Genomic DNA, 22466 nt, shown 5'->3' on the forward strand with positions numbered 1-22466 from the left:
AGTACTTGTACTTTTACTTGAGTATAGATTTTGGATACTCTACCCACATCTGGGGGTGGGTGAGGTTATCGCTAGGTCGGTCAGTCAGTAAGTCAGTCAATTAACAGCGACCTCTGGTGGATTTATGCGATAACAGCGGGTGTGAATGGCACTCGCGGGAGCAATTTGAGATCTGAAAAGGCGTACACAACGAACTCTGGTAGATTTGTGAAACCGCCTGGGACATATTTCGCGATCTCCAGAAATGTATACCCGTGTATGTATCAATAATGAGCCTGTGATGAAAGCATCAGAGATGGTTTACAGTCTAAAATATGTCTGGAAGCTCAATGTTTTTATTCAGTTGAGCTGCTGCTGTGTATCACATTTTGTATAACCAATTAGCATTTCTGTGGTGTTTGCATCTTCTCTGGCTGTTCCGGTTGCCCCCACAGTCCAAAGACATACAGTACAGCTAAATTGAATAAACTATATTGTCCGTAATGCGTGAATGAGAGTGTATGGGTCTTTCACAATACAGGGTTGCAGCTGGAAGGATGAAAAACCTCCTGGGATGTATTTCTGCTGCTTAAGGCATGCTGGAATAGTTGGCGGATATTGTTACTGTCTTGATGCCAGTAATGGCGTGTATTATTGCGCTCAGTTGAAGCATTATTGTAAACAATGTATTTTGTGACACCACAAAATAAATAGTAATAAACGGGTGTGAATGGCACTCACAAGAGAAATTTAAGATCTGAAAAAGTGTACACAGCAGCCTCTGGTATATTCAAAAAAAAAAAAAATTGCAAAAAAAAAAACAAACACCTGGGATGTATTTCGGGATCTCCAGAAATGTTTACTGGGGTACGTATCCATAATGAGCCTGTGTTGAAAACATCATAGATGGTTTAGAGTCTAAATTAAGTCTGGGAGCTCAATGTTTTTATTCAGTTGAGCTGCTGCTGTGTATCACATTTTATGTAACACAATAAACAAATTTTTAGGTGAATAATACAGAAATAATAACGCGCAGCCCCACATTGCTGCAGAGTAATGTGGTAAACAACCTGTAATGTTATTTTAACTGCCTCTTTGTGCTCCGGGACTTTTTGCGATTGTTTAATATTACATTAGTAATATTAAATTAGATATATGCTACACATTTGTCTGACAGAAAGCCACGATATCACCTCTCTCGTACAAATACAGTAAACATCTTTAATATTTCAGTAGACACCAACAAAGAGACGCAGGCTGCAGACAGACGCTCTGCAGGAGCCGCAGCTTAACTTCACCGACGCCTCACTAAAAATAATTCTCCCACAATGTGTTATGAGCCGCACTATTTACTGGAGAAGAACAAAAGTAAACGCCGTATTTAATTAAAGGACTCGTACTGATGCACACAAGAGCTGTCACTGAAAACCACCTCTAGTGTGCTCCTCCGAGGAGATGTGAGCAAATTCTGCCTCCTTTGAAACATCAAGCTGAGGCTGCGCGATATGACAAACATCTCATACTGATAATGATCATGATGTAATATTAATTCTGTACATTCAAACGATTAATGATTTATATATATTGACCACATGGGAAGGACTATGGCGGCATGGTGGCTCAATGGTTAGCACTGTTGCCTCATAGCAAGAAGGTCACTGGTTCGAGTCCTAGCTGGGTCAGTTGGCATTTCTGTGTTTGCATGTTCTCCCCGGGTTGGCGGGTTTCATCCGGGTGCTCCGGTTTCCCCCACAGCCCAAGACATGTAGTACAGCTAAATTGAATAAACAAAATTGTCCGAAGTGTGTGAATGAGTGTTTATGGAAGTTTTGCAGTACTGTGTTGCAGCTGGAAGGGCATTCACTGTATGTTGGAATAGTTGGCAGTTCATTCCGCTGTGGCGACTTCTAAAATAGAGACTAAGCAGAAGAAAAATAAATGAATAGGTAGGACTATTTCTATTTTACCTTTTCAAGTATATACTAAAAAATGTACTTGTTTGATTAAAAAATAATCCTAAAAATTCTTATATATATATATATGAGCAACATCACACGAGTGGCAATGTGATATGGCTATATTTCGCCACTGGTGGGAGGCGTGCATTGGAGCCATATTGTACTGCTATGAGTGTGATATTGTGTTTATACAACAGTTCAACGGCATAATTGTGCATTAAAAAAAAATCCAACACAGAGAGTCTAAAAACCCTTTTGCATGAGGAACTACTTTCTTTTGCCATTCGTTCACATCAGAACAACGTAAATCATTATTACTTCACCATTGTTTCTTCAGAGCTACTTCAAGGCTGAACGGCATAAAATGTCATCAGTCTACAGAGAATATTTCCCTGCATTTCTCTGTTGCAATCGGGAAATCAAAATAATTAACCCTAAAAAAGCTAAAGCAGCTCAAACACTACTATATCACTGTTGTGTTTGCTAAAAGGAAAAACCCTAAACACATGCTGGCATTTCTTTTTTCATTCTGTTTACTGAACTAGTCTGCCGTAACGAAAACAGGAGACTCATTAGAAACAAACAGATGGCCAAAAAGTAACTCAGGGTTATTCAAACATAAAAAAAGAGAGAGATCGACTTGGAAAGTTACTAACCAGTTTAATAATGATTTGATCAGCTGTAGTTAATAATTGTGCTGTTTTTCTCCTCTAAGGACTTATCATGCGATCTCTGTCGCCATTTTGTGAATGAGCAACGTCAACCGTCATTGCTCTGCTCAATCACAGGCTGATGGCCGCTGATGCGCTGTCTCTCCGAAATTAAAATATTTAAAATAGGCACTATCCTTATAAATAAACTGCATAGTTGCAATCTAAACAACTACATTCTCACCTGAAAAAGTCTCAAAAGTACATTATGTTGTCCAACAGCTGCAGTATTTGTCAAACTGTAGTGAGTTTATTGATCTGCTGTCACTATATGGGCGGAGTAATAAAGCAGGGTAAAAGGCTGTACGAGTGCTGTTACTGCAGAATATCGGACGGCTATCAGCCAAGTCAATCAGATTCGAGAACCAGACAGAACTGATCTGTACATACATATAGTCATTATATTGCCAACCCAGGCTCATTGGAAACGTGCCCAGGGTTAAATTTTTGGGAATCAACAAATGTTCTCTGGACTATGTCGTCTTGCAGTTTTCATTTTCACAAATTCACTAGAGGGCGCCGAGTACATTTTTGACAATCTCAAATACGTTATCCGGGCATGATTTCTCACACATCTCATAAATCCACCAGAGGCAGCTGTATACATGTCTGCGAATATTAGTGTCTTTCCCAGCTCAGTGGTAAGCACGTTCACCTCGCAGCCAGAATGTTGCTGGTTTGAGCCCCGGCTAGGTCAGTTGGCAATTCTTTGTGGAGTTTGCATGTTCTCCCCACAGTCCAAACACATGAATGCGAAATTGTATGGATGTTTCCCAGTACTGGGTTGTGGCTGAAAGGGCATCCGCTGTGTAAAACATATGCTAGAATAGTTGGTGGTTCATTCCGCTGTGGGGACCCCTTATTAAATAAAGGACTAAGCTTAAGGAAAATGTAACACCAATAAAAATTGTGACACCTGTAAATAAATAGAGCATGATATAAACCCCAAAAAATTATCCACAAATATACAGTATATATATATATATATATATATATATATATATATATATATATATATATATATATATATATATATATATATAGTACAGCCCTCGACTCTATTCTTTGTTGAACATTCTCATACGCCACACCACCGAAAGTCCCTTCAACCCTGCATCACCCCCACCCCAGTTTATCCTCACCGCTGGCGTCTGACAGGCTTTCAGCTAGAAAATCAGTGGATTGATCTTGAGGGGCAGTGCAGTGTCCTGGGTTCTGCTAAAGATCCATTTTCATTTCACTGCATCTCCTCCAGCATCCATAAACATCAGCATCTCCTGCTGACCCGTCCCACTCATTTACCTGCTCAGATCCCGCAGTCCTGGCTCCTGTAGGGCCATGCCAAACATGATCAGAGAGCAAACAACACTCACTTTCTTAAATTAACAACTTAGCAGATAGTTATTTTAACATATATGTTTCCAGGAGGCCCTGGGGCTTGTGGAGGCTGCAGTGACACAATCACACTTCTATTCTATTTACATGGGAATAAATTCAAGACGCCACAACCTGTCAAAAAAAAGCATGAATGTTAAAGGGGCTGTATGAATTTTCATGCATTAATTACTTTTTATTGCCAGCATGTCAACAGCTTGATGTGAATCTTGATGCAAATTCAAGCAGGCATTTTTGTTTGTTTGTTTAAAACACATCCAAATATAGACGTCTTGGCTAAAACAAGGTCAGATCTAATAGACGTCTAACAAAAGTTCAAAAATGGACTGGTCATTAGACATGAATGAATGACTACACATGTGAAGTCTATTTGATTATCGGACTATTTTTAGACATATATTAGATTGAACTTTGTTTTACTCAAAGCATCTACACTCACCGGCCAATTTATTGGGAACACCTGTCCAACTGCTCATTAACGCAAATTTGTAATCAGCCAATCACATGGCAGCAACTCAGTGCATTTAGGCATGTAGACATGGTCAAGACGATCTGCTGCAGTTCAAACTGAGCATCAGAATGGGGAAAAAAGGGGATTTAAGTGACTTTGAACATGGCATGATCATTGATGTCAGACGGGCTGATCTGAGTATATCAGAAACTGCTAATCTACTGGGATTTTCACGCACAGCCATCTCTAGAGTTACAGAAAATGGTCCGAAAAAAGAAAACATCCCACACAGCACAATATCTCTGGTCTAGCTCTGGCCCATACAACCAGCTGTTGCTTGGCCCACATGCTGAGTGAATTACGTTACATGACTGGACCGAGTCTGGCTTCCAGACAAGGGCCAAACATGGACCATATCTGGACCAAGTCTCAGCTAATTTAATAACCCTGAACTGGGCCAGATATGTTGGTGTGTCACGACTGCAATGAAATTGATAAAACCATGAAGCATTGCCTTTTAGGTGAGCTATGGGTGTGCTTTTTTATTTCGAATCGAACTGATTGGTAGATTTTTTTTCCTTTATTCACAAGTAATAAAATTGTATTTTAAATGTGGGTCAAAATAGGCCAAACTTACATGGCCCACATATCCATTATTAGCATCTTGGCCAAATACTACATTTGATATCTGGCCCACCTTAAAGATGGAGCCACCTCTGCCAAACCCGGGTCATGTTTGGCCCACGTGCTGAATGCCAGTGCCGGATGAATGCCTGCTGTGCCAGATTTATGCCAAATCTGGGCCAGAATTCTTTGCTACCTGGGATCCAGTGAGTGGCAGTTTTGTGGGCACAAATGCCTTGTTGATGCCAGAAGTAAGAGGAGAATGGCCAGACTGGTTCCAGCTGAAAGAAAGGCAACAGTAACTCAAATAACTACTCGTTACAACCAAGGTCTGCAGAAGAACATCTCTAAATGCACAACACATCCAACCTTGAGGCAGATGGGCTACAGCAGCAGAAAACCACATCAATTGCCACTCCTGTCAGCTAAGAACAGGAAACTGAGGCTACAAATCGCACAGGCTCACCAAAATTGGACAGTAGAAGATTGGAAAAACGTTGCCTGTCCCGGTAAGTGTACCTCCTTAATACATTATTAACAGCAACGAGTAAAAAGGCCATTATAAAGTAATGTAGATGAATGGCATGATATTGTAAAAGAGGTGTATGATAGGGAAGTAATGACCCTTTCCTTAGGACAACAATCGGATCAAATTTCTTTATAGCTGGGGAAGGAGGTTGAGAAGAAATGTTTTAATTTAATTTTGTTGCTTATATTATTTATATGTATTCGGACCACACACCCCTCCCTTTTTATGGCAGGATTTGACCAAATGTAAATACTTATGAATGTAAATAAGATTGTATCTGGTGACCTTGTTGCCTATACTGTATGTCCTTTTGTTTTTATGTTGTCATTTGTTCTGTTTGGAACTTATCCTTTAAGTTCCAAAAATATCATCTTCAAGCTGTATGTAAACTGTTGTGTAAAAAATGTATCCACAGACCTTCTTTTACTTATAAATTGAAAACTGGGATTATTTAAAACCACAAAAAAACTCCCTGAGAACTGATGGTGAATTAGCCTCCTGGTTCATCTAGGATTTGATGTGAATGAACAGCTCTATTAAGTAGAAGTAAATTATTATCCTATAAGTCGAGAGCCGTCAGGACCACAGGTGCTGAACTAAGTAAATTTCTACCATTTTTTTATACACCCAAAATAGCTGAATAATGGTGTTTAATGCTAAGAACGTGTTAAAAGTAACTTTATGAAGTACACAGCCAGAGTGAGCCAGTGGTCGAGGGATGCAGGGGCTGATAAAGGAGCCTGCTGTTTGCCCATGCAGCTCTGCTCTAAATAAAATGAACTAAGTGCAAGTTTGGAAAGCATTAGTGCTGACATTTTGATGATTGCTTCTGTGTTCAATGAAAGAAACAGTCCGGTGTATTTTGAGCAACCTGAAGGGCGGGGGGAAATTCAAAGGAATATTTACTGTATATATGAATGCACTAAGAGTGGCTCGGTGGTTAAAACTGTCGCTTCACAGCAAGAAGGTTGCTGGTTCGAGTACTGGCTGGGTCAGTTGGCTTTTCTGTGTGGAGTTTGCATGTTCTCTCCATATCTTAACATTCAGCCAATTTGAATGTTAACACTCGATTGAATGAGCGTTATCAGTGGTTATCAGCTCTTAGATATGGGCCAGTAGGGACCTTCTGTGCCTACTGGCAGACACAGTTTTTTAATTTAATTTAATTTGTTTAGTTTTTAATGAAAGTCGCATTCAAAATCCATTTGTCTGAGAAAGCCCATCATTAATACAATCTAGCAGTCTAAATCATAGGTCTACTAATAATTTAAAGAGTCAAAAGATTGTTAAAGGCTCCAACAAAACAAACTTTTTTTTTTTTTTTTAATTGCGTTGAAAATGCACTTGTCTGCAAAACCCCTCCATGAGACGTCTGGCTGCGACAGAGCAGCAGGATGAAATGGTTATCAGCCGATAAATACAACCCAGCCTCATTCTGAAAACGTAGTCCAGCGGACGTTTCTGAAGACCGCCAAATACGTCCCGGGAGGTACGTATGGCTGCATTTCATTTTTTTAAGCGAACGCTACGGGGCGGTGTGACGCCGTTCCCTTTCGCGCTTGCCCGCTGACTGCTTACCTCCGTGTGGAGGGCTTTCCCGCTGCAGTCAGTTTGTCCGGTCAGCTCATCGTGTGCATCGGCGGACTTCAGATGCAGAGAGGAGGAGTTGACAAAGGCGTCCAGTTTCGAATCCGGTGAAGAGTGGTTCCAGAAACCAGGTAAAACAAAAACAGAATCCAAAAAAATAAAGCGAACGAGTTCATAACAGGGTGAGAACGCGAAGAAATCTAAAAACCTTGTTTAAAAAAAAAAAAAAAAAACAGACGAGGGCTTTTCTTTTTATAGACGGCTTTTCTAAATTGTTGCTCGGGTTTAGGGAAGTGAGCAGGCGGGCGGGCGGGTCAATCGGTAAAACTGGTTGGGTTCAGGGAAGGAGGAGGGTGGGTCAGCCGATTGGCCGGTCGCGCAGTCAATCATTCGGTAGGTCAGACAGCGGCCTCTGGTGGGTTGACACGAGAACAGCGCGGGCGCGAACGGCACTCGCGAGAGACGTTTGAGATACAGAAAAGCGCACACAGCGGCCTTTCGCGGATTCGCGAAAACAAAAACTGCACAAATATGTACCTCCCGGAACGTATTTCGCAGTCTCCAAAAACGTCCGTTGGATTACGTTTTCAGAATGAGCCTGGGTTGGATTAATATGGTCCAGTAGGGACCTTCTGTGCATACTGGTAGGCTCAGAAGGCTGTTATCATCCATCCACGTGGATAATCAGCTATAGATCACACACAGCTGAAAGTTAGAGAGTTATTTATATTATTTATTAAATTTCCCATTAATTGTATTTTATTAAGGTCTACCCCTACCCCAACGCCAAACCCAAACATCACAGTAATGTAAAAATAGATCTACATCTGGAGTTCTCTATTAGTATTAACCGTGGGAATGGATGATAACAGCCTTCTGAGCCTACCAGTAACCGCAGAAGGCCCCTACTGGCCCATATCTATCAGCTGATAACCACTGATAATGCCCTGTCAACTGAGTAATAACATTCGAAGCGGTTAAACATCACAACCAAAATTTTTTTTGAGGGAAGTCAAAATCAATGGGCTGAAAAATAACTATTCATCCAATCTAACAGTCTAAATGAATGCTTTACTAATAAATAATAGTCAATTTATGTTTAAGGGATCATTAAAATTTTGTAAACATTTTATTTACTTTTTTTATTAAAGTCGCATTCAAAATCCATTTGTCTGAGAAAGCCCATCATTAATTTAATCTAGCAGTTTAAATTATAGGTCTACTGATAATGTATAGAGTCAAAAGATTGTTAAAGGCTCCAACAAAAACTTTCTTTTTTTGAGTTGCATTGAAAATCCACTTGTCTGCGAAAGCCCTCCATGACACCTCCGGTTGCACCCGCAAGATTAAACCAGACTGAAGTGACTACAAACTGCGACGGAGCACCGGGATGAAATGGCAGGGCCGCGAGTGATAGCGGGCCCCGTTTGACTGGCAGAATCTGCGGTTATGAGCCTGACGATGCGCAGGGAACGCAGCTGGAGGAAAAGAGACACACACATGGGCGATAGGATCATTGAAACGAGCGCGCGAGGGCATGGGAGAGGGAGATAAGCTGCAAAAAAAAAGGGAAAAGAAAAAAAAGAAGAGAAGAGCAGCTCTCATCTCGCTGCTGCTGGCGTATAGGATGCACTTCAGTGTAATCGTCACTGAAGGGTTACTATTTCAGCAGCGTAGAACCGCAATGGCTGCTTTCACTGTGCCAATACAGCAAATTAAATAACACTTTACTAAGAGGGACACGGAGCCGGATTGCAAGAGGGAGAAAAGGAAGAGAGAAGTGCTGATGGGACGGTGATGAAGTCTGGATTTAGGATAATTACTCTGCTGAGCTCTTCCTCTCTCTCTCTTTTTCTCCTCTGCTCTCATTATTTGGAGAAGCTCGGCTGATGACAGTATCTGAGCTGCCTGTCGCTTATTAAAAAATGAAAATTGCTTCAGATGAGTTTATTAAACTCATCTCTTGCTCTCTCTCTCTCTCATTTCCATCTGCCTCCCTCACTCTTTCAGCATGTCGAGATGAAAGAAGACTCATCTTTTTTTGGAAAAGATGCAAGAATCGAGTGAGGGGGGAAAATAAAAATAAATTGCAGCACAACAATTTGGAGCTCTTCGCCTTCAGTTGACAATCAGTCTTGCACCAAATGTTTTAAACAATATATATATTTGGTCTGTTCTCCATTTGGCATTATTAAGTCGAGAGCTTACGGTGTAATTAATGAAAGTTGCGTTAAGTGCGGCTCCGGCCATTAGTTCAGAGAGAGAGTTGACTTTAATGAGGGTCTTTTATCATACTGGAAGACAGAAAGTACATTGAAGAAGTACAAATGGTGCACTTTCATTATAGGTTAAGTGTTACAACCGTTGACATGCTCCTTTGGTATCACTGATTGCCTTAATTCAATTTTTATTCAACTCTATAAACAATATTTACTCAGGAAATCTTTTGTAATTTTAGGGCACATTATAGCACTGCTTTTGGAAGGAGACGCACAATTCAAAACGCAAATTTGGGATTTTTTTAGCTTTGTTTTTAGCACACACTCTCAAAAATAAAGTGGCTGTAAACTATTTATATATGGCAGAATTTAAACCAACAAATTAAGTTGAACATTACTAAATTTGTTAAGTAACATTGTTTAGTGAACATTACTAAAATTGTTTAAATTCAACACATATAAATTGCAACAATTTTACAGACATCTTTTTTTCAGTGTATGAGCTGTGGCTGTGGCTGTATCTTATCAAAAGCAATCATATTGGCTCAACAATGGTACACATTAGTACATAAAAAGTATAAAAGTATATATTTGACTGTGTAAAAAAAAAAAAAAAAAAAACTCACGATCCCTTCATGTTGTCCCAACACAAATCGATTAAGTTAACTTAAATTTTTTTACGTATTTAAGTGGATAGAAAATGAAATAATCAAGTTGTCCCAAAAAAAATCTTAGGAATTGCTGTTTTAACTCATTTTAAATATGTAGTTTGAACAAGCAGCAAATGTAGTTTTTTGAGAGTAAAAAAATGCTGGGTTCCACACAATCGATTTGTGTTAGGACAACATGAAGGAATTAAGTTACGTATTCGTTTTCACAAATTTAAATGGATTGAACATAAAACAGTTTGGTTGTCCCCCCAAAAACTCAAGAATTATGTCGTTTCTTTTAAAGATTTTGTTGCCTTTATTTGACTGAGAGGGAGGGAGGGGGGTTCTACAACTGGGATTCTACACACAAATAACTACCAATAACTACACACTATAAGTCATCTATATAGAATTAGCAAATAGTGATTTCATTATTTGTTAAGGATTAACTCTACATTGATAGACAATAGTAAGCAGTCTATATTTACAGATACACATGCTGCATTCTTGACTTATAAGCACCTTTAAAATGTGCTTAATAATTGTTTTTTCATACTTTACTTGTTTTATTGTTTATTAATAAATTGATTATTGCATTATTTACAAATCATTTGTATTTAGGAGTAGTTGGTGGTTTTTAAGATTAGAAGTTAGTAAATGATTTATAAACTATTATTAGTTTATTTGTATGTTATTAAATGCTTTATTAAGTCAACTTCATGCAGTTTTGTGACTTAATCTAAAGTGAGGACTATTTATGCTTTGTAAAACTCTTATAAATGACAATTAAATGAACAATACATCTTTGCAACCTAATCTAAAAAATAAAGTTACTGTAAAGTTTAATCATTGCTGAATAACAGGAGTGTCAAAATACAACATAAAATTACAACAATTGAATTATTTAACATTATATTCCGATACAACATTTCAAGGTTATTTATGTGTAAATAATGTCTAAACTGCACATTATTTTTTGTCAAGATTGCAAAGATTTATTTTTCATTTGTATATTTAAATGATTAGAAATGAATAAAGTCATTTATTTTCTTTTGTAGAATTTTACTGGTCCTTTAATTGTTATTTACTAGGAATTTACAAGGCATAAACGGTCCTCACTTTATATTAGGTCACAAAACTGAATGAAGTTGACTTGTTAAAGCATTTATTAACATACAAATTAACTATTATTTTATGCCTGAATAATAAGATATATAAATGTTGATTTGAATAGTTATTATTAATTTACTTACTCATTCTAAAAGACCTTAAAATAGCAACAACTATTCTAAAATAACTAGTTTGTAAATGATGCAATACTTAATTTAGTAATTAAAATATTCATTTACAAATTATGAAAGTATAAATGCGTTCATAAGTCAAGAATACAACATTTGTAACTGCCTACTAATTGCCTACTAACTAATTAACGTAGAGTCTATTAATGAAGATTAACAGATAATGAACTCACTATTTGCTAATGCTTAATAAATGATTCATAGTGTGTGGTTATTATAAAGTCTTACCTAATTGGGTTTTTTTCTACACTGTAAAAAAAGTTTACTAAACTTAAAATTAAGGCAACAAACTTCAGGACATTTTTGAGTTGATTAAAATCGAGTCAAGTGCAGTAATTGGCTTAAAGTTGAGTCAACTCAAAACTGTCCTGAAGTTTGTTGCCTTAAAATGTTAAGTAGACTCAACTTTTCTTTGTTTTTAAGTGTACTCACTTTAATTAAGTAGTTTGATCAAGCAGCAAACACCATTTTTTTTTTTTGAGTGTACACCTTAAGGCAAAACTGTGTAACACCCCTGTGACAGCTACTGTACCTTTATTTCTGAAAGTGTAAAATTACAGTTCACTTATTCATGAAAGATGCATTTTTCAAGGTGTTCAAACAGTGACAAGTTCAAGGAAAATCTAATGCAAAATACAGAAGACTTAGTTTAGGCGGTCTTGTGTATGCATTTCAGTTCAATTCAATTTACTTTGTCATCGTACATCATTCACCGGACAGAACTTCGTTGTATGACGTACAATGACAGTAAACTGACCTAAATTGAATTCAACTGAAAGGCATACAGCAGACACTATTAAACATCCACATATTAACAGTTGTCCATATTTTGTGATTCATATTTTGCCTTTTTTATTTATAAATTGTATTTATTACATTATGGAAGCTTGATATTTCCTCCATTTAACGTTGACATTTTTATTAGTTTGAAGTAATAGTCTGGATTGGCGTTTTTAAAAGTAATCATCTGTACTTTTTCGGTAGTGTTACAGAAATAATTCTATATATATGTAATTGTTTTACACTTTATACTGCTTCAAACTACTAAAATATGAATAAAAATCACTTTGCTAAACTACACAATTGAGCTTTCAACACTAAAAGTCAACAGAGCAGTAATCTATGTCCCATTACTACCATAATGCAATTAACACCCATACATAAACAGAAAACACCCGTGAATCACACAGAAATGAAAACTAACAAATATTTTTTACCGTCTGACTTGAAATATTGTGTGAAGCAGCATTTGTAAGCCTACACTGTTATCAACATCAGCACAAAATCGATGACAATTTGATTCCCCACTGGTTAGCAGATAGCGTGTCTTCAGTGCAGAGCTGGTTTGCTTGATGTGAATAAATCAGATGGTGTGTGTCAGGAAGCTGTTGCTGTTGTTGTTGTTTGCGGCGTCTGCGTCAGGTTATAGCGAGGCTGTGATGTGGCGGAAAAGCAATGGCTGGGTGGCGTTTCCACAGCAACTCTGACATCCTCTCATAATTTGCTCTTTGGCGGTGAACCTGGAGGTGAAAAACAGGTCTAATAGAGCGCACACACACACACATATACATACAGTAACAGACATTTGCATGAATACTAATGTCTGGAGTTCAGTGAGATCTCAATACCATCGTGTCATAACTGTGAATACTGCAGATCACAGTATCCGCTAACATGTTTAATAAGCAAATCAAATTTATATGTGAAACGCTAAAATGAGTCGGTGTGCTGCTTTTTAATTAATTTCAAAACATAAACACTGCATGCATTAAAAATGCTAATTTAGTCGGTGTTAGTTTTGCCGCACACATAAAGCATCTCATATGAATAACTTTAAATTGCAGGAGCTTATCCGAGGTGTTTCAGAAACGTCACGGCACTGCCAATTACCTGTGCTCTCGCTGAGGGGGGCATACAAAACGCTTTACATTCAGTAACTTTAGATTGCTCAAACACACATCGATTATTCTAAAACACTGGATGGACTTCTTGTTTATGGAGCATGCATAATAAAGGCTACACTATCAAAAAATATCTGTTAATTAACAGGTTCTGTATTCATTCATTCATTCATTCATTTATTTTCTTGTCGGCTTAAGCCTGATTTATACTTCTGCGTCAGGTGACCGGCGTAACCCACGGCGCATGCAACGCGCGCGGCTGTGCATTTATACTTGTGCGCGCTGTCTCTGTCGGTCTGAATTAACACTTCCGAAACGCTAGTTGGCAGTGAGGTGTAAATGTTCCTCTGTGTCGATTTTCTTCACTGCTTTTTTTATTTTTCCTGAACACTTCTGGGATGTACAAACTCATTTTGAGGCAGGAACCGGCGGACGTGCAACAACTTTAACTATGAGGTAAACACAAAACAAAACTTTCCATCCGGGGCATCTTCAGGGGACTCCACACTTGTAAACAATCGCTCGCGCCATTCGCGTGGCTCTTGGTCCCGCCCAGACTCGTCAGCACTACCAAGCCGACCAATCACAGAGCTTACGCTATGCGTCGTTGCGACGTGTAGTTACATTTTTTGAGAGGTGCACGTCAGTGACGGCCACGACGAAGGGCTATGCGTCAGCGCCATAGCATACGCCGGCGTTTGACGCAGAAGTATAAATCAGCCTTTAGTCCCTTTATTAATCCAGGGTCGCCACAGCGGAATGAACCGCCAACTTATCCAGCAAGTTTTTACGCAGCGGATGCCCTTCCAGCCGCAACCCATCTCTGGGAATCATCCACACACACACTCATACACTACGGACAATTTAGCCTACCCAATTCACCTGTACCACATGTCTTTGGACTGTGGGGGAAACCGGAGCATCCGAAGGAAACCACCGCGAACGCAGGGAGAACATGCAAACTCCACACAAAAACACCAACTGAGCCGAGATTCGAACCAGCGACCCAGCAACCTTCTTGCTGAGAGGCGACAGCACTACCTACTGCGCCACTGCCTCGCCGGTTCTGTATTCGAATTGTTAAGTCTGTTTATTCACGGTTGTGAATTGCATTATGGTAGTTTGCAGTATGGTAAAATCTCTGGTCTGTCGACCTTTAATGATGAATATTCAACTCTGCGGTTTAACAGAGTGACTTTTATTGACATTTTAGTAGTTTGAGACAATGCATATGAAATAATATATAGAGAACAACACTCACTGGCCACTTTATTAGGTACACCTGACTAGTACCGGGTTGGACCCCCTTTTTGCCTTCAGAATTGCCTTAATCCTCTGTGACATGAACTGAACAAGACCCTGGAAATACTCTTCAAAGATTTTGGTCCATATTGACATGACAGCATCAAGCAGTTGCTGCAGATTTGTCGGCTGCACATCCATGATGCGAATCTCCCGTTCCACCACATCCCAAAGGTGCTCAATTGAATTGAGACCTGGTGACTGTGGAGGACATTTGAGTACCGTGAACTCATAGTCATGTTCAAGAAACCAGTCTGAGATGATTCACGCTTTATGATAGGGCGTGTTACCCTGCTGGAAGTGGCCATCAGTAGATGGGTACACTGTGGTCATAAAGTGAATAAAGTTCATAAAGTAAATGTCCATCATAGTCGGCAACAATACTCAGGTAAGCTGTGTCATTGACATGATGCTCAATTGGTACTAATCGGCCCAAAGTGTGCCAAGACATCACCATTACACCATCACACATGCCTGAACCGTTGATATAAGGCAGGATGGATCCATGCTTTCATGTTGTTGATGCCAAATTCTGACCCCACCATCCGAATGTTGCAGCAGAAATCGAGACTCATCAGACCAGACATTGTTTTCCAAATCTTCTATTGTCCAATTTTGGTGAGCCTGTGCCAATTGTAGCCTCAGTTTCCTGTTCTCAGCTGACAGGAGCGGCACCTGGTGTGGTCTTCTGCTGCTGTAGCCCAGAGTAACTTGAGTAACTGTTGCCTTTTTATCAGCAGGAACCAGTCTGGCCATTCTCCTCTGACCTCTGGCATCAACAAGGCATTTTCACCCACGGAACTAACACTCACTGCATACTTTCTCCATTAGACCATTCTCTGTAAACCCTACAGATGGTTGTGTGTGAAAATCCCAGTATTCAGCAGTTTCTGAAATACTCAGACCAGCCCGCCTGGCACCAACAACCATGCCAAAATCACTTAAATCCCCTTTCTTCCCCATTGTGATGCTCGGTTTGAACTGCAGCAGATCGTCTTGAACATGTCTACATGTCTAAACACATTGAGTCGCTGCCATGTAATTGGCTGATTAGAAATTTGCGTTAACAAGCAGTTGGATAGGTGTACCTAATAAAGTGGCCAGTGAGTGTAAATCGAGGAAAAAACAGAAAATGTAATGACAGCTAATTACCATACCATAATATACAACACAAACACAGACAATAGATCACTTCCAGTTATTAAAATAAGCCCCATAATGCAATTCAAAAGCAAAAATAACTGAAAAAAACAAAGAAAGCTGTCAACTGACAGAGTAATTAATAATTTAAATCATTATAAATTTTGAAGTGGATTTTGTATTCTTTAAAGTGTGAAGTTAATATATATATTCAAATTGTATGTATATAATCTGCTTGTAGACTTGCATACCAATAGAAGAATTACCATATCACAAGAACTGGATAAGTTAAATAGTTACTAGATTTGGGTCAGGGGTTAACCTAGGTGGAAATTGAGGTCAGGGGTTAACCTAGGTGGAATTTGTGTGACATATGTAGAAATAAGGGAAAAACAGATGACAGAGGTGGAATTTGGAGTCAAGGGTTAAACTAGGAGGGATCTTGTGTAATATATGGAGAACAAAGGAAAACAACGGATGTAAAAGGGTATTTAAGTAAAGCCAGCTCATTAGTGAGTCAGAATTTTTCAGACAGAGATGCTACTGGGGGTCTCCTGAAAGTTCTCCATTGTTGTCGGCAATAAAGTATATTCTTCTGATATTCATAACCTCCAGACTGAGTTTGATTTAGTAAGAGAAAAACCAAGAAAACCACTACAATTTCTGCTAACTTTTTAAGTACACTGTTAAAAAAAACAACAACATTTCACAGTAAAAATAATGTCAATTTAAAAGCTCTTTAAGCATATATGTGTGTACATACAGTACACCTTGTATTCCTCACATTGTGCTGACCAAATTTCAAGTATAGCAATGCTAGTACATTGTATAGCTGCAGATTGTTTCTTGTGAGGGTTGGGTTTAGGGGTAGGGGGCAGAATATGCAGTCTTTACTGAATAATAATCATTACGTTTACGGGAATTGCTCATAAAGACAGCTGTACAAAAGTATGTGTACCTTATATTCCTCACACTGTGGGAACCAAATTTGCCCACAAATGTAGCAATACCAGTAAATTTTAGACCTTGTGAGGATATTTTTTGGTCCCCATTAGGAAACACAGTATTAACATTATTACGCTTATGAGAAGAACCCATAAAGTTAGCTGTACAAGAGTGCATGTGTGTTTATGTTTGTGTGCCTTGTATACCTCACACTGTGGAGACCAAATTTCACCAAAAATATAGCAATATCAGTGGATTTTAGACCTTGTGGGGGGACACTTTTTGCCAGCAGCTAGCTCTCTGCAACTCTCACATGGTCGCCCACTGAAGCTAAGCAGGGCTGCGCCTGGTCAGTACCTGGATGGGAGACCACATGAGAAAGCTAGGTTGCTGCTGGAAGTGGTGTTAGTGAGGCCAGCAGGAGGCGCCCAACCTGTGGTCTAGGTGGGTCCTCCTAATGCCCCAGTATAGTGACGGGGACGCTATACTGCTCAGTGAGCGCCGTCTTTCGGATGAGACGTTAAACCGAGGTCCCGACTCTCTGTGGTCGTTAAAAATCCCAGGATGTCCTTCGAAAAAGAGTAGGGGTTTAACCCTGGCATCCTGGCCAAATCTGCCCACTAGGCTTCTGTCCATCATGGCCTCCTAACCATCCCCACATTCCAATTGGCTTCATCACTCTGTCTCCTCTCCACCAATCAGCTGGTGTGTGGTGTGCGATCTGGCGCAAAATGGCTGCCGTCGCATCATCCAGGTGGATGCTGCACACTGGTGGTGGATGAGGAGATTACCCCCTATTGTGTAAAGCACTTTGAGTGCCCAGAAAAGCGCTATATAAATGTAAGGAATTATTATTTTTGGTCCCCATGAGGAAAAAGGCTCATAAATCACACAGAATGAGGTATTTTTGAAAATGTAAAACTGTAGATTGTTTCCTATAAGTAATGGGTTGAGGGGTAGAATATTCTGTACTTTACAAAAATCATGACGTCTATGGGAAGTGTGTATAAAGATAGCTGTACAAAAGTGTGTACCTTGTATTCCTCACATTGTGGGGACCAAATTCTGCCATTTATGTAGCAAAACCAATCAATTTTAGATATTGTGGGAACATTTTTTTAATCACCCATGAAAAAAGTCTCATAAAATCACACAGCATAAAGTATTTTGAAAATTAAAACTGCAGATTGCTTTCTGTGAGGGTTGGGTTTAGGTGTAGAATATACAGTTTGTACAGTATAAAACAAATTACGCCTATGGCAAGTGCCCATAAAGATAGCTGTACAAGAGTGCATGTGTGTTTATGTTTGTGCATCTTGTATCCCTCACATTCTGGAGACCAAATTTTACCAAAAATATAGCAATATCAGTCCATTTGAGACCTTGTAGGGGCACTTTTTGGTCCCCATGAGGAAAAGGACTCACAGAGAATGAAGTGTTTTGAAAATGTAAAAGCGCAGGTTGTTTCCTGTGAGGTTTAGAGGTAGAATATACAGTTTGTACAGTATAAAAATCATTACATCTATGAGAAGTGCGTATAAAGATAGCTGTACAAGTGTGAGTAAGAGAATGACAGACCTCGAGGGAAGTATGCAGGTAAAAGATTTTCGTAGAGCTGTTTATCGGACTTCAGAAACACACAGAAGATGACCCGGTCCAGCTGACAGCACATAAAAACAACAGAAAAAACAAAGACGAGAGATAAAAAATGAATGACCACAGAGAATCCTCAGCTTCTGAGCTGTGATTTTGCTCAGCTCAGCAACACAGACTGAACTACACAAACACAAACAAACCATAATAATAAAAATACATCACAAAACTGATTCAAATTAAATGTAATGTTGATAAAACTAAAATCTTCTTTGTTACTTGAAAAACAAATGCATTAATAGGGGTTCATTTTTCAATATAAGCTTTTAGTTAACATGAACTAACAATTGTAAAATGCACCACATTGGTACAGTAACACTTCATAACAAACTATGGATCATGTATTAAGCATTAGCATATAGTGAATTCATTATTTGTTAAGCATTAACTTTACATTAATAGACATTAGTTTATATCTTCACTGAGGCCATCTTCCAGCCTAAACCACGGCGAATGAAGTTCTGCACAAGACTTTTGGCCAGCGGAGAAATTAAAATGGTCGTGCCCAACTGAGTCTGGTTCTCTCAAGGTTTTTTTTCTTCACTCTCATCAGGTGAAGTTTTTTTTCCCTCTCCGCTGTCGCCACTGCCTCGCATGGTTCAGGATTGGTTGAGCTACGCATCGATGAATTTGCTCTTCAGTGTTTGAACCCTCAGTAATGATTAAATCACACTGAACTGAGCTAAACTGAACTGAACTGAACTTAAACACTAAAACCTGAACCACACTGTTCCAGTTACTATGACCATTTATGTGAAGCTGCTTTGACACAATCTACATTGTAAAAGCGCTATACAAATAAAGCTGAATTGAATTGAATTATCTACAGCTACAAATGCTCTGTTCTTGACTTTTATAACGTGCTTAATGATTGTGTTTGCATACTTTGTTAATGATTATTTTCTCATTACTAAATTAAGAATTGCATTATTTACAGACCAGTTATTTGAGGGAAGTTGCTGGTTTTTTAAAGATCATACAGAATGAGTTAGTAAATGATTAACAAACTATTTAAATAAACATTTATAGTGTATGATTATTCAGGCATGTACTCATAGTTCATTTGTATATTAATAGATGTTTTATAACTCAACTTCATCCTGTTTTGTGACCTACTCCAGAGTGCCATCTCATGAGTAGTTATAAATATAAAATAAAATAAATATCAAATAAAATATCATTACATTTTTAAAAAAGCAAGCCAAAAAAAAAGCTGATCTTTAAGTGTATTCATATCAAAGCTTTCCTACACAGATATTATTTCATCCAGCATGAACTGAACTTCAAATCATTCCAAAGAGCAGCTTATTTCTCCTACAAGCCAGTGCAGTTTAACTTGTACCCTCTCGGTCTTAACTAAAGAGAGCGTCTGTGTGAAAAAGAGAGAGCTCTTGGGTGCAATGGCTAAACATGTTCTTCAGTCTGAGTGTTTCTATCCGGAGCGGCGCAGCGCCAGTGACCCAACTGTCCTTGACTGAACACCAGTCCCAAATGCTGCATGGCAAAGCAACAACATAAAGAGAATACATGGAGATCCGTGCCAGCATCCGAAAACCAGCGTCTCCATGACAACAGTGGCGAGGGCAGGTGGGCTGCTCTGCTTCTAATCATGTTCCTGTAACACATCACTGCATCCAGCAGCATCTCTCTCTCTCTCTCTCTCTCTCTCTCTCTCTCTCTCTCCCTTTCTCTCTTGAATTAAAAAATGTAAATCTAACAAATGTATTGCCAAAGCATTTTTTGTCTCTTTCTTTTCTTTTTTATACATTTATAGTTACAGTTAACACATTTTAATCTGTTTTTATTTCTTCTACTTGTTTCTTTCATTCTTGTTTATGTAAAGCACTTTGAATTACCGTTGTGTATGAAAGGTGCTATATAAATAAAACTCGCCTTGTCTTGCATTTATAAAGTTTACATTGAAAAGAACATGTATATGAAGAGTTCAGATGCCTTCTGAACTTTCCATCCATGAGCATTTTTCTCAGACTCCAATGTTTATGTTAGGATATTTCATTTTAAAGTCCTTTAAAAGAGTGTATTCTTAGCCATAAACTTGAAATGACTGAACCTACACAGAGGAGCCTGATAAAAATGCTCATTTTTGAAGGAAGTTTCAAACGGCTTTTAGAGGTTTTTTGCATCTGAACACTTTATTTATAAATGCATAGTAAATACAGTAAATAGTATTAGTAATAAATAAATAAATCAGAATAATCTATAGATTTAACAATTAACATACAATATGTCAGGATAAAACTGTAATAATAAACGAGTATAAGCAGTATATTCACAATGATTTATTTACAACCATCTCTCTCTCTCTCTCTCTCTCTCTCTCTCTCTCTCTCTCTCTCTCTCTCTCTCAATTCAATTTATTTCAACGCAATAATTGCTTTATTGGCATGACAAATGTTACAAATGTCTTGCCAAAGCATTTATAAAGTTTACATAAAAAAGCACATATATAAAAACATAGTAATCATGGCAAATAGTAATAGTATAATAATAATAATAATAATAATAATAAAACTAACATTTTAGGTTAAAACAGTAATAAATAATACTGATCAGCCTATTTACAATTATTCAGTTATAAACACCTAGTCTCTATTCCTCTCTCTTAATTCAATTCAATTAAAAATTAAATTTATTTCAGTTCAACAATTGCTTCAATGGCATGATGAAAGTTACAAATGTCCTGCCAAAGCATTTATAGTTTAAATTAAAAAGCATGTGCATATATATATATATATATATATATATATATATATATATATATATATATATATATATATATATATATATATATATATTCATTTATAATTATCTAGATATACAGGTATGTGTGCGCGTGTGTTTGCAATCTCATCACTGGTGTTTTTATTGGTCTCCTTTCTTTGTGACAAGTGTTAACATATTCTAATAAATATGTAAATAATATTTTATAAATATTTAATTCAACATACTCTAATAATATATTCTGATTGTATTTTTTATACAATTTTATCTAACATATTACACTCTCCCACTATCTTAATTTTAATTCAATTCAATTCACTTGACTGGCATGACTTAAATGTGTAAATATTGCCAGTCTAAATATAATTATTAATATGATCATTATATTATTGTATAATTACAATAATGATGTACTGTATATTAAAATAGAATGAAGCATATACAGTATACATGTAAAAGAATAAAATGCATATATTTATAAAAACAATACAAATGTACTCACTCTTTACCTTCTAGCTTGTGGCATTTATACAGTGCTCAACATATGAGTACACCCTTTACAAATCTCTCATTTAAATAAATATTTTCTATAGGAAGCTTTTTATGTGTGCATATACTATACATTCAAGAGTTCACACTTAGCTGATGATTGATTATAAAGCTAGTTTAGCATGCTGTCCTGGGAGAGAGCCCTGAGCTCATAAGATCCTCGAGCCCAGGGCTCCCTCATGTTGCAAGGCGAGAGGGAGTTTGAGCTCAGGTAGATCTCGAGAACTCCCGTCATAGTGGCTGAAGAGCAGATAGTAATTGCTCTTTTAAAGAGATAAGTTCTTGGTAGGAGCATGTCTATGGTGTTGATTTGGATTAGTCAATAAACCTAAGTTGCATTTTTTTGGACGGTGGGAGGAAACCAGGGGACCCGGGGAAAACCCAAGTGAGCACGGGGAGAATGTGTAAACTCAGTACAGAAATGTCGGCTGGCTTGGTAAAAACTAGAACCAGACATGTTCTTGCTGTGAGACAACAGTGCAAAGCACTGGGCCACCGTGCCACCCATATAGGAAGGAGGAGGAGTAGGAGTGGAAGGGGGGGATTCTTCAAAACGAAGATGGCTGTGATACGTAACCTAGGGTATTTGTAGTGGCTTAGGAATCATCTGATTGGTGCATTGTAAATTAAATAATGCGAGATCAGCCAAAAGCAATTATGGTCACACTTTACAATAAGGTTCATAAGTTAATGTTGATTAATGCATTTACTAACATGAACAAACAATGAACAATACATTTACTACTGTATTTGTTCATGTTAGTTAACGTTAGTTAATGAAAATACAGTTGTCTATTGTTAGTTCATGTTACTCATTGGTGCAATTATGTTAAC

At 38.0% G+C, this 22466-nt stretch overlaps 1 protein-coding gene across 3 annotated transcripts in view; it reads right to left on the reverse strand.

Moving 5' to 3' along the window:
• Positions 1 to 11917: 11917 nt before the first annotated feature.
• Positions 11918 to 22466, reverse strand: part of macrod1 (mono-ADP ribosylhydrolase 1) — a 206563-nt gene continuing 196014 nt past the window's right edge. For all 3 annotated transcript variants that reach the window (XM_073921356.1, XM_073921357.1, NM_001004573.2), the window contains 2 exons: positions 18267 to 18348; positions 11918 to 12920 (listed from right to left, as the gene is read on the reverse strand). In XM_073921356.1, coding sequence (XP_073777457.1) covers positions 12895 to 12920; positions 18267 to 18348 — 108 coding nt within the window. In that variant the 3' untranslated portion in view covers positions 11918 to 12894. The remainder of the gene's footprint in view (positions 12921 to 18266; positions 18349 to 22466) is intronic.

Source organism: Danio rerio, chromosome 14 (genome assembly GCF_049306965.1).
Source record: "Danio rerio strain Tuebingen ecotype United States chromosome 14, GRCz12tu, whole genome shotgun sequence".
NCBI lineage: Eukaryota > Metazoa > Chordata > Actinopteri > Cypriniformes > Danionidae > Danio > Danio rerio.